The sequence below is a fragment of the Camelus bactrianus genome, chromosome 23, assembly GCF_048773025.1.
Source record: "Camelus bactrianus isolate YW-2024 breed Bactrian camel chromosome 23, ASM4877302v1, whole genome shotgun sequence".
NCBI lineage: Eukaryota > Metazoa > Chordata > Mammalia > Artiodactyla > Camelidae > Camelus > Camelus bactrianus.
Genome location: NC_133561.1, coordinates 32868750 through 32882670, shown reverse-complemented (window position 1 = coordinate 32882670; position 13921 = coordinate 32868750). Strand labels below are relative to the sequence as shown.

The 13921-nt window shown below is 42.1% G+C and overlaps 1 protein-coding gene across 1 annotated transcript in view; it reads right to left on the bottom strand.

The window, feature by feature from the left end:
- Positions 1 to 13921, bottom strand: part of LOC123611657 (uncharacterized) — a 33540-nt gene that overhangs the window by 6285 nt on the left and 13334 nt on the right. Inside the window, exons 12-15 of the mRNA XM_045510125.2 lie at positions 12182 to 12246; positions 9237 to 9285; positions 3164 to 4327; positions 830 to 972 (exon numbers count right to left, since the gene is read on the bottom strand). Of these exons, the coding sequence (XP_045366081.2) occupies positions 9280 to 9285; positions 12182 to 12246 (71 nt within the window). The 3' untranslated portion in view covers positions 830 to 972; positions 3164 to 4327; positions 9237 to 9279. The remainder of the gene's footprint in view (positions 1 to 829; positions 973 to 3163; positions 4328 to 9236; positions 9286 to 12181; positions 12247 to 13921) is intronic.

Here is a 13921-nt window from a genome sequence, read left to right as displayed (position 1 = left end):
AAACCATCTGAGTCTCATGCCTTTGGGGCAAAGGAATTATAGGTGAAAGATATTATATTTCAAAATTTATATTTATTGTCTTTTCTTGGGTCAGCTTTACTAATAATTTATAAGTCAAATAATTATATGTTTCAATATATTTTATTTGTAATATAAAATTATACACATTATCTTGTAATTTCAAAACGGTCATTATCTCTTGACAGTTCCCACTTTTCACTTTTTTTTCTTTCTTATTATATTATAGTCAGTTTACAAGGTTGTCTTAATTTCTGGTGTATATTCACTTTTCACATTGTATTTTCTCATTGCTTCATAATCAGATTGTTACTTTGTTCTATTTTCTTATTTTTTTCCTTTTAAATTAAATTTGTTCTTGGTTTAACTAAGTTAAACCATTTCTTATTGATATATTAATTTAATTTAATGTGTCTTATCCATATTAATTTCTTACACTCTTTTGAAGAAATTCCAAGATGAATATTTAAACAACTGATTTCCCACCTTCCTCATTTCCTAGAGTGAATACAATGCCCTCAGCATCAGCCTGTCCTCCACCCAAAGATCCAGATATGCAGACTGTCACTGTGGTTCATTAGTAACTGTCTATAATTTGTTTTCAATTTCCTTTAGCCACAGACACTTAGAAAAGTATGTTTAAAAATTTCCACATCTTTAGGAACTTTTTAGGTATCTTTTCTGTTCTTGGATTTCAGTTCTATCATATGATCAAAGAATTTGACCTCTGAGTTATAACTTTTTGAAAATTATATTGAGATTTTCTTTATACCCTAATACATGCTTAGTTTTTTATTTCATAAATACTTACAAATTAGTGTACCACCCTCCTGAAGTATTCTTCTGTCTTCTGCATTAACCATTTCTTCAAAGGACGTCAAAGGAGTCTTCATTGCCCAACTTGGTGCCTCTCTTCCATGACAGACATTTTCCTCAAATATGTGGAGATTCTTGCTAATCCATTTATAAAGAAGAACACAGTGATGAGTACTGACTGGAGATAGGTGTCCTCAAAACTACCAAGGCGGTAAGCCTATTCAGACTACAAAACACGGACGTGCGGTAAACGAGCAGATACCTTTAGTGTTTGACTCAAGTTCAGAATTACCCGGGGTTACTGTCTTGTTTCTCTCTTTGGCATCAATCCTCAAACCAAGAGTCTCCTCTCAACACACAGACACCTTACCACAAATGTGTCTTTTGCCCAGAAGACGGAGGCCAGACCTGTTCTGTGGCTGACCACTCAGCACATTCTTTCAGCCGCTGACTCCATCGGCCACCCCACACCCCACTACCACTGACTCAGAACCTGGGGGGGTTCCTAAGTTCTACTGGAAACAGCGTTACACATCTCTTTCATGTCACTGTTGTAAGTTTCATGAAGGTGATAACGTGTGTCTTTTTCAGTTATGTAACTGTCCCTATCACCTAACGCCCATCACTAGTGCCTGGTACTAAATAATTATGAATGGATATATATTCAATTTTGATATCAATGTGATTTCACTGACTTTGTAACTTACAGAGTCATCAAATTTCTGGCCCATTTATGAAACCCTTCTGGCTGCTGCCCTTTCTCCTCATTTTTATTTATTCATCTTTTCATTGCAAAGGGATTTTAAAAATGAGGGAAGTAAACTAATGTGCTTGACTGTTTTGGAGGAGGTTTCCTAGAACCTGATTAACTGTGGAACTTCTCACTCACATTCAAAATCCAGTTATTTTATGTTTCCCAGATTACAAACTACATAGATATATCCATACTAGTTGATTCCAAATATTCTGTAAGTTCTACTGTGAGCCACAAATAAATGTTTATAATCATTAATTTCATTAAGAAAGACAAATCAGAATAGTAAATAAATCTATTATTTTTTCAAAATAAAACAATTGTTGCTTCATACTGGCCAGTACTGAAGATCTGAACAAATTTTTTTGAGAGTTCTTGAATGCTGTCTGCACAAGCAAGAGGCTTGCGTAAAGTACTAAATATGTCTAAGCAACCTGGAGGGAAATTGTAAAAAGTAAATTTTCTAATTGTCAAACAAACAAAAGTCATAAAGTACAATACATAATTTTACCAAATATTAAAAAAAGCAATGAATTTTGCCTTTTGTTTGTCCACATATGGCTCTTTTAGATATTTCTAACAGCACTGCAAATCTAATCACACTCCTTCATCACTTTCATTAGATTATCTTTTGTAATATGATATACAAATATAGCTGCCAATTAAATTACCTTCAAACCAAGAGATAAAAGATATACATGGACCATGAATGCCGCTAGTGAGGCCTGTGTACTCATCTCCGCAATAAAGGCATGTCAGAGATTAAAAAAAAAAAAAAAAAAAAAGATAGACATGTTTAGTTAAGGTTTTTGGTTAAGAGCATAAAGAGACAAAGAATTTATATTTCCTAGCGATAATTTCAAAACCCAACTGAACAATGTAATGCAACACTGGGAACCAGAGGTGTCACTGTCTTTCTCTCTTACAGCTTCATAGACGTGGGTATGAAGCAGGTTCCCTCCATCGCCGTGAACACTGCCCTCATTCTTCCTGACCCCTGTCCTTGACTAGAGGGCCCCATTCTACTGAACACCCAGGTTCCCAGGGAATTCGGGTGCAGCAACAACAGAAACGTGTTCTCCTCTCTCCCTACATCCCAGTTAGAATCCAGGATTTCTGTGAGAACTCTAATAATCAAGCCAAGACACCCTTTCCTAATACCTCTGCCTGCCTAAGCCAAGAAGAAACAGCTGGCAGTCAGAGGAACATCTTAAAAGGAAATGTAAATACTCGGACTAGGTGAGCAATAGTAATAATAACAATACTATAAAACAATGATAATAAAAAATTTGACTCTGCTGATCACTTACTGTGGGCCAAGTACTTTGCTTAGATCATTACATTTGATCCTCCAAAGAGAGATCAGGGGTTATTCCTCACACTTCATATGAGAAAACAGAGATTTACTGTAAATGCCCCAGTCACTCAGCAGCAGGACTGAGTCTGGTCCTAGTCTACTCTCAACCGCTAAGCCTCAGGGCTTCTCTCAGGACGGAGGCAGTAGAGCATAAAAAGAAAACAGAAGCTGATCTTTAGTGCAAGCATCTAAACTCAAAAACTTCATCTTTTCCTTACTTGTGAGTTCTTTATTCATCCTATAGCTCTCCTTTTTTGTTTTTCTTCCCTGAGAAGGGAGATGCGAGATGTCTCCAGAATGGCCTGGGTGAGTGGCTGCAGCACCAGCCTGTCCCTGGGGCCGCACAGACCTGCCGCCTGCTCCCGGCCTAGGGGCCCGGCTGGTCGCTGCTTCCCCATCCTGTAGCTCGTGTACAAAATAAAGGCAAAAGAAGAATGAAGGATCAGTAAATGATTTAAGTTGATGTGAAGTACAGCTTCAAATCAAAACTTCCTCACAAAACTGTTCAAACCTGTTCTTTAATTCCAGGGCTTTTATCATTTGTATTGAATTTTTAAAGTCTCTTCTTCCAGCAGCAAGTATTTTGATAAGCCTCTCACATCCATTGTTTGAGTATCATGAAGTTGACTTCCCTTTTAATAAAATGCCCACTTAGTATAGGACACAAGTGAGAAAACACATAGATGTTCTATACAAGCAGGGACCACGACTGTTTCTTTAACATATTCTCAGAGGTCACTGTGTTACTTGGAATCTAACAAATATTGGTCACATAAAGTTAAAACAACAACAACATTCCACTATTCCAAATGCTACTTAGTGTGCTGGATTAAGTCCTGGAATAGAAAAAGAACCCTAACGGAAAAACTAGTGATTTGGGGAAATTCAATTTTATTTGGTAAAATCTAAATAAAGTCTATACTTTAGTCAAAAGTATTGTGCCCATGTTAATTTCTTGGTTTGGACAAAGGTGCCGTGGTTGTGGAAGTAGTCAACATTAGGGGAAGAGAGGTGAGGGGTATACAGGAACTCTTTGTGATGTCTTTGCAATTTTTCTGTAAAACTAGTCATTCCAGTGAAAACTTACTCTAAAAAAAAGGGGGGGGGGAACAACTCAGGAAAGAAGTTTGCACATAGAAAACGTTAGTAAGTGGTGTCTATGAAATTATTAATAGTAATACAATGGCTTACTTTCATTGGAACACAAAATACATTAGCTTACCATTTTTATTTTCCAAGGACTGTGCAGAAATATGAGATGTATGCCAATGGGAAGAATCTTTTCTGCCTCTATGAAATCCGGGAAGTAGATTGTCGCCCAGTTGATCACTCTGTCCAATTTTTAACTCACATAACCCAAGGTCCCTTATATTAAGTATAGGCTTTAAAAGATTAAAACAATCAAGTCAGCATTATTATCAAGATAATTTAACTCAGAGTACTTATGAACTGAAACAATGTGAATTTTTAAAATCTAACAAGTGTTTTCAATCTCCCTTTCTTTCAAGTATTTACAAAATAAACTGGTGCAAATTTACTTCTAGATCTAGTTTTACTGAGGTCAGTCACGTGAGGTTTGACAAAGGTGAAAAAAGTCATAGTCCGAATATTATCACCTGTCTGGAGTTTTAAAGAATCTTCCAGTCCCTAAGGGCCATAAACAAAAGCCCATCCAATAAAGACTTGCTGAGATTCTTATTTGAACTGAGAGGTTCTGTAAGTTACCCATCTCTAACTTCTAACAAGGAGGGAAACTGAACAAGGAGAAGATGTCTGAAAACTAGTCAAGAAAATACACTCACCTTTAAAAAGTCTACAGTAACCAGAAATAGGAGAGGGGTGACTTATCGTCTTGGCCTATGAGCCGACGGGGACACTAAGGACAAGTAACAACTTGCAGCCCTGAGAAGCTATGGCTGCCTGCACAGAGAGTGAAACCAAACAGAACAAGGGAGACACCAACTTCCTGCGTCTGAGGTAGCCAGTTCCACGGATCACACAGCTCCAAGTGAGAGACAGGGGCTTGTCAGTTACTAGCTTTGTGACAAGTCATTCATATTCTTAGAATCCATTTCCTCATTAGTAAAATGACTATAAAATATACCCTGCCTATTTCACAAGAAGATAGTGCGGATCAATGGACAAAATCATGTCTCACTCAACTACTTACACTAACGTGCAAATTAAGAAAAGTTAAAGGCAGCATGACATACTTAAAAGTGCTTCGTAAGATACTAAAAAGTGTACAATATCAAGCACGTTATCATCATGGAAACAGGATTATAATACTCAAGAGCTACAAGGATATTTCATCTTTTAAAATGGGGAAACCAAAAAGTCTGTTTACAATATAAAGGCTTAAAAAGGGAAATGCAGATTTTTAACTAAGACGGAAAATTATCCCCCTGCTGAATGGGCGATGGGTCCTAGGAACACAAAGAGAAATAAGGTTCATAGGAATGTGGTAATTATCATACAACATGGTAACTGCTGTTACACAGACAGTGAAAAAAAAAAAAGCTGTAAGAGATCACAGAGCAACTAATTTCCTAAGTCAGATAAGGCATCACTGAAGTAACAGCTAGTTACAAAATGACGGGGAAGAGGGCCACCAAAAAGTCATCAAAGGGCCTGGGATGCAGTAAAAAGGTTAGTGATGGAAGAACGGACTAGAAAGATGGGCTATGGCCAGATGGTGAAGAGCCTCGTTGGAATTTAATTCTGTAGCTGGTATCGTTAGTTTTGTACTATAGGAAGAATGTAGATGATGAAGGTAAGCTGGAGGAGAGAAGACTGATGAAACAAGAGAAAAATGGTATGACCCTGAACTGAGCCCTGATTAAGAAGGATGCAAACGCCAAGTCACAGACAACAGATGTTGGAAGAAGCCAGTGAAGTACAGGCAATGGGAGGGAGGCGGGCTCTGGAGGGGTGTGCTGGTTGTCCATTTGTCTCTCAGCTCCTCCTTATTCTTTTTGTTGGCTCCATGAACATAGATCTGGGCCCTTTAAATATTTTTCCTTTGTTGATGGAATGGCGCTCAGCGGTCAGCAGAGGGCACTGGAGAGGCCTTGTAGGAGGAGTCTCTGCCCAGGTTCAGGCTGGTGTGCTCACTCAGCAAGCTCTGCTGTGCACGAGCCATGGTTTCCTCAGCATCTGGCTCCTGCCAGTCGTGCAGCTTCCCCAAAGCCTATGCCCCTGCAGTGCACGGTGGCCAGTAAGACATCGCCCCAGGAACAGCTTTCCCTGGGACTCCAGGGGGCAGATTTCCATCAGGCTCAGCTGGCGTGGCACCAGTGACTTCTCTGCCACTCAGCAAGCCAAGGCCGTGGCCTCTCCAACAACCGCAGAACCTCAGCCCAGGAGTGGAGGCTCCTCCTGGGATGCTCAGCCCTGGGAGTATTAGCTGCTCCTTAAATCTGCGAGTCCTATAGATTTGAGCTTTCTTTATTACTAGCCAGTCCCTAGTTATTCCAATCCCCTGTAAGAACAGGTTTTTTTAAATACTAGACTAAAAAATTATACTAATTAAACTTTCACTGTTCAAATGACTATGTGGTCTCTCCTGGCTAGACCCAGACTGATAAGGAGGGGCTAACACCACTGTAAGATCAGATACACTGGAATTTGGGGGGAGTAGCTCAGTTTTAGACATCTTAATTTTGAGATCCTTGGAACTTATCCAGAGGGGTATTTTAAAAAGCCACCAGATAATTACTTTAAAACTTTAAGTACATTAGGGTTAAAGATATATTTAGCAATTATCAGCATATAGAGATATATAGACATGAAGATCTATAAATGGGTAACATAACCTGGGAGACTGTGTATAATGAAAATTAGATTATGGGTCAAAGTGGACAAACAACAAGTTCATACTGTACAGCACAGGGAGCTACATTCAATATCTTACAGTAACTTATGGTGGAAAAGAATATGGAAAGGAATATATGAATGTTCAAGTATGACAGAACAATTGTGCGGTACACCAGAAACAGACACGACATTGTAAACTGACTCTTCTTCAATAAAAACGTATCTGTAGATGACGGGTAAATGCACAGTACACTCACTATTTTAAGTGTTGGCAATAAAAAAAAGTCCAGCAAAATAGAACGAGAAATAAAATCATTGATGTAGGATCACTCAATTTATGAGAGTATTTTGAAAGCACTAGATGTTCCAGCAAGGTCAAATGCTAAGGAAAAAATATGTGGATTTTTTAAAAGAACTATATTTACTGCTAAGGAAATCAACAAAATATAGGAAAGTAAGTCTGTAAAATGGTAAAAGTAGTAGGCAAACTATATAATCTAATACAGCTGATTTCCTCATTATTTACAAAAATGAGTTCTTTGTGGAAATAACTAAGCTTAACACTTAGCAATAAAAGTAGATCACTCTTCTGGAATAACTTTTCTAAATGAACCAATTCACAGTATGACAGGTCCCTTTCTCCCTCTGCTCTTCTCCATCTCAGCTGCATCTTGCACTCATCTCCAGAGCTTCACTCGAGAACTTCTCACTCCACTTCCATCCTTCCTTGGAGTCAGCTCCCTCCTATTTCTAGCAACAGACTTTGGGGGAAATCAGCTTAAAAAAAAAAACCCTGACAGATTTTTTTCAGCAATAAGTTCTGAACTTCAACTTGGATGAGAGCTCATTCCTGTGCCCAGCTTCCACCAGTCTGTTGCTAAAGCAATCTGCCCCGAGGTGTGGCTTCTTTTGCTCAGTTCTCTTTTCTCCTTCCCACAGGGGAAAATAAAGAAAGAAATATAGAGAGACCTGCCCTCAGAGTGTATTATTTTCATTTTGACCCTTTTGGTTAAGAACTGCAAAACCAGCCCCTGGAAGCCTTTGCAGGTCCTGCGGGGCTGGTCCTGCACCCGGCTTGGGAATGTGGACACAGTTGGCATCTGTTGTCTTGGGGGACACAGCCAAAACTGAGTCGGGAAGTTTCATTTTAATAACCTGTCATGTGTGGATTTTAAAAAGTTAGTGTCTTTCTTAATCTTTAAGTGAAAGTTAAGTCAAGACGCTGGCGATCATCGCTAAAGTAAACTTTTGGAAAGCATCCATCCTACCCAGGGAGTCCCAGGCATGAACCTGGTGTTGTGTCGGACGACAGAGGACAACCAACTCCACATGGAAAGGGACTGTCCTGTGCCTGGGGTGATCTTAGGTGACTGGGAGATACTTAATCCTCACACCAACTCCGTAAGTCTCCTAGCCCCTTAGAGATGATGAAAGCAAAATCAGGTGTAATTTGTCTAAATTCTCTTAGTATAAAAATGATTTTACACAAGCCCTACATAAATACACACTGTCCCGAGCCTTGGAAGGGTGGGGCGGGGTGAGACAGGGCAGGCTTGAGGAAAGGTCACTCTGCGGGCAGGACTGTGGTGTGGGGATCAGGGAAGGCTGTCTGGATGGAGCAGTGGGTTCTAAGAAGAGAGTGACCCCCTGGCTGGGCTACCTGGATGATCTGTCCTGGGTCTGGACAACTCCTAAAGACCAGGTCAGCAGGGCTGTGAGAGCAAGTGTGTAAAGCAAACTTAGCAGCCCTTCACCCAGTCCTCCCGACGTCCTGCGCCCAAGGAGGGGCACCAGGGGCAGCTGGACACGGGCCTCCCTCAAGTGGAAGCACATTCTGCACAGCAGCCTAGGGTGAGGCGTGGAGGCTGAGCGAGCTCAAGGATGCTGGAGCAGGTGCAGTTACCCCAGAGGACGGACTCCTTAACTCATCCAACCCTGCGAGTGCCCTTCACGTGAGGACTGAACAGTGAGGACAGGACTTGATGGTGATGCCGGAAACCCTCAAAGTTCAGAGGGAGAGGGTTTGCTTTTTGTCCCCCAAGTGACTGTCACTAGAAGAACATGAATTCCAGTTTCAAGTGCCTGTGAGAGTTTTGTCTCCCAGCACATGATGTCCATCACAGGTCAATAAAGAAAACAAAACTGAAGTCTCTTGTGCATGATACACCTGAGGTGCAAATCAGAAGCCAAGCTTTCACACTGGGCCGTGACGAATGCACCAAAGAGCAGGTCTTGTAGGTATCGTGTTTACGTAGCAAAGGAAGACGAGATGATGCTAACCCAGCACAGTCAAAGGCCAGGGACACAATGCGTCTTACTCTTACACGTTTAAAATATGAAAACAAATAAGATTTCTATAGGCAGTTCAATTTTTCCCTGATTCCATATCTACCTTCATCAGTCTCTAAAGCAGCAGGTAGAACCCAGGTGTTCCCAAACCTGCCCACTGGATCCTACCTGAGTGTCCTTCCTCACCTGCAGCAGCTTGATCTTCGCTACTGTATGTGCTCTACACCCTTTAGTTCTGTAGAAACACAAACAGGAGTAATAAAGTTATTAGAAAGTGTGACGAGCCTGTTTCTCCTATGTCACTGGAGGTTACTGTGAGTCACAGAGCTTCATTCAGATTTTTCTTCCAGATTCTCAGATCTTACCTGTCCTCCGTGTCTTATGTAAATAAACTGAGTTAATTATTGACTTCACTAAATTCATTATAAACAGATACATCTGGCTAGTGGCTGCCATACTGTACGGCACAGCTTGAGAGATTCAAAGATGAGGAGGGTGTTACCACCCTTCCCCTGGTTGGTTTTTTTTTTTTAAACTGCAGAGTCATTTCCTGGTTTGATCTGATCATTCATTTCTAAGTATTTCTGTGCTCGTGCACACATGCCAGGAACTATATGAGGCCTTGGGGACACCCAAAGAGTAATGTCAACACCAGGTCCTAGAAGACTCCCTAGCAGGAAGCCAAGTAAGCAGAGGTGCCGGTCACGGCCCCGTGCGCCTGTGCTGGACTCACTCAGAGAGCAGGTGCAGATGGGAGTGAGCGGCACCGCACTGTCTTCACGAGCCCATCCTTCTCACCCTGACTCTGGATGAGCTGGAAGGTAGGGGCCAGGGCCCTACAAATGAAAGTGACTTGTACACTAAAAACTACAGAACACTGCTGAAAGAATGAAGTAAGTTCAAATATTTGGAATGACCTGTCATGTTCACAGACAGGAGCCCTTACGCTGTTGACATTTTCATACTATCCAAAGTGACATAAAGATGCACTGGAACACGTGTCAGAATTCCCCCGTCATTCTGACAGTATGGAAAACACATTCCTAAAATACATGTATAAACACAAAGTACCCCAAGGATCCAAAACAGTCTTGACAGGAGGAATAAACATGGAGGCTTCACCCTTCCTGAAGTCAAAATACATGACACAGTCCCAGCAATCGAAACAGCATGGGACTGACACAGAGACAGGCAGACAGACCTATGGCCCAGACTAGACAGCCTCAAACACGCGCACACATGTGGCACCACGATCTCCACCAAGGTTCTAAGGCTCAACAACGGGGAAGAAGAGTCTCTCCAACAACCAAAATAATGGACAGACAGGCTGCAGGATGGGATAGAAATCTGCAAACCATGTAACTGAAAAGGGGCCAACATCCAAATTACATGAGACTACTACAAATCAAGCTGCCCCAAAAGGATAAATAACTCAGTTTAATAACGGGCCAAATACTTCAAAAGACGTTTCTCCAAAGAGAAATACAAAAGGCCAAGAGATAAGCAAATGTTCCCCACCTCATTCATCATGGGGAAATGCAAATCGAAACACAAGAGGTATCACCTCACACCGATCAGGATACGTTTTATTAATAAAAGTTACCGGTGTTGGGGGAAGGGCATAGCTCGGCGGTAGACTGCATGCCTAGCACGCACGAGGTCCTGGGGTCAATCCCCAGTGCCTCCGTTAAGAAAATAAAGAAAGAAACTTAATCCCTGCCCCCCAAATTAACAATAAATAAATATATATTTTTTAAAAAAATTAATCGGTGTTGGTGAAGATGTGGAGAACTGGAAGCTTTGCATAGTTTGGCGGGAATGCAGAATGGTGCAACTATTATGGGAAACAGTACGCAGTTTCCAGGAAAAATCACAAATAAAACTAACTTCTGTTGCAGGTGGATTCCAGGTATACATACAGCAGAAATGAAATCAGTATTGCAAAGAGCTGTCTGTAACCCCGTGTTCACTGCAGCACTGCACACAACAGCCAAGACATGCAAACAAATCCACACGTCAAGTGACTGCCCTACGACACTGGGTACGTATCCCTACAAACACCGCATGAGTTTCCTAGTCCATCAGAGAGAAAGAATGCTAAATTAGAGGTCAAGTTCCTTGTCCAAATTCCCTTAGCCTGAAAATGGTGCAACTGATGTCCTACAGGAGATGTGGCCACATAAACACACAGCACCTGCCAGGGTTCATTCACCCCAAGACTTGGAAGGACCGGGAGGGAGGGTACGGGAGCCCCTGAGGGAAAGTCCAGTCTGGGCATGAAGGGGGTGTGAGGGGTCAGGGGCGGGGTGTGTGGCTGGAGCAGCACGTCCTGAGAAGAGGAGGGCCGCCCTGGCCCTGCTGTCCAGAGGCTCCGTCCTGGGACAGAACACGCCCAGGAGACCAGGTCAGGAGGGCTGTGAGAGCAGCCGTGTGATGCGTGTCCAGCAGCCCCTCACAGTCCTCCAGACTTTCTGCTGCCCAGGGAGGGGCTCCAGGGGCAGCTGGACATGGGCCTCCCTCAAGTGGAAGCATATTCCGCACAACAGCCTTGGGTGAGGCATGGAGGCTGAGCGAGTTCAAGGATGCCGGAGCACGTGCAGTTACCCCAGAGGACAGATTCCTGAACTCATCCAACCCTGCGCGTGCCCTTCACAGGAAAAATTAACAGTGAGGACAATACCTGATGGTGAGGCCAGAAACCCTGAAAGTGCAGAGGGAGAGAGTTTGCTTCTCATTCAACACCTGACACTCAATGGAAGACCTTGGTCTGCAGTGCCAGGGGCCTATGAGAGTTTTATGTCCCACCGGATTGTGTCCACCTAGGTCAGTAATGAAAACAAAATCTAAGTCTCTTGTGCACAGTGCCTTTGAGGTGCCCATCAGAAACCAGCCTTCCACATTTGCCAGTGACAAAAGCAGGAAGGAGCAGGCCTTGTTGAAAAGGAAGAAAAGTGATTACAAATGGCACAGCCAAACCCAATGGGCACAATCTTCTTACTATTATTATTAGAAGTGAAAAGAACATTTCTACACACATTTCTTTTTTTCTGATTTCATATTCAACTTCCTCAGACTACAAGCACCACGTGTAACCCAGGTGTTCCTAGGAGCCCTCCCGCACTGGATCGTACCTGAGTGTTGTTTCCACCTGCGGCATCTTCGTCCACAGTGTCACAGGTGCTCTCCACAATCTTTTCTGTAGAAACACAACCATGAGTAATAACGTTATTAGAAACTGTGACCCATCCATTTTTCTTACTTCTCCCAACACCTCTCAGGATTTCAGTGTCATTTTAATAGAAATGGAAAAATATTCTTAAAATACATACGGAATCACGAAGGACGCCAAAAAGCCAAAAACAATCTTGACAGCAAGAATAAAGATGGAGGCTCACAATGCCTGAATTCACAAAACATGACAAAGCCACAGCCATCAAAACAGGTGGTTTGGGCATAAAACCAGGCAGACAGACCTATGGACCAGAATAGACAGGCCTCAAATATATAGTGCCACACATCCTGGCACTATAATCTCCATCAAGGCTTAAGACTGCACAGTGGGGAAAGCAGTCTCTTTAACAACCACAGAATGAAATGACAACCTATAGAATGGGAGGAAATATTTGTGAATTTTGTATTAAAGAATGGTCTAATATCCAATATATAGAAGACACTATTACAACTCAATTGCAAAAAAAAAAAAAAAGGGAGAGATAAATCTCTTTAAAATGGGCAAAAGACGTGAATAGACATTCCTCCAAAGAATACATACAAACAGCCAACACACATATATAAATGCGCTCAACATCACTAATCATCCCAGAAATGCAAATCAAAAGACCAGTATCACCTCACACCTGTCAGTATGTTTACTGATAAAAAAAATTTAACAGTTGTTGGTGAAGATGTGAATAACTGGCATTTTGGTACACTCTTGGTGGGAATGTAAAATGGTGCCACCATTAATAGAAAACAGCAGTGCATTTCCTCAAAAAAATGACAAATAGACCTAGCGTATGATCCAGCAACCTCACTTCTGGGTGCAAACCCAAAGGAAGAGAATCGGTGTCAGGAAGGGAGACCAGCAGCCCCGTTCACGGCAGCGTCACACACCACGACTGGGACAGCAGCACAGCCCGGCGTCCGCCAGCAGGCAGACGGGTAAAGAAGATGCACTGTGTACACACAATGGAACGTTACTGAGCCTTTATAAAATGATGGGAATCTGCCATTTGCAGCCACATGAATGAGCCTGGAGGACATTATTTAAAGTGAAATTAGCCAGTCGCAGAAAGACAAACACTGGATGATGCCATTTAAAAGAGGTAGCTGAAATAAAACTCATAAGCAGAGTAGAAGAGTGGCTGCCAAGGAAGGGGAGAAGATGAAAATGGAAGTCTGTAGTCATGCAGGATCAAAAAGTTCTAAACACGTGCTTACACAATGTGCACAGAGTTAAAAACACTGTCCTGTACACTTAAAACCTGGTTAACACGGTAGGTTTCATGTTATGTCTTTTGAATTATAATAAAAATCAAGTAAAATAAAATACAAAGCAAAAAAAAAAAAAAAAAGGAAGGAAAGAAGAAAAACAGAAAGAGAAAAGGAAGCAAGAAAAAGGGAAGTGGGAAGGGGTCTGGTGTGTCACACAGGTAACCGCGGACAGCGACAGATCCTGAGAAAGGTTCTCCTCCAGCTTTTAAAGAAGATGCCTCTGTAGTGTTCACTCCAGCAGGACAGCGGGGTCCTTTCTCATCCCCATCCAAGAATTACCCCAAATAGCATCCTATCTGGGGGCCTAGCTGGTCTCAGGTGCTGGACTCCCCTCCCTGACCTGGAAACCAGCCACCATCTGACACCACAGGGCCCGG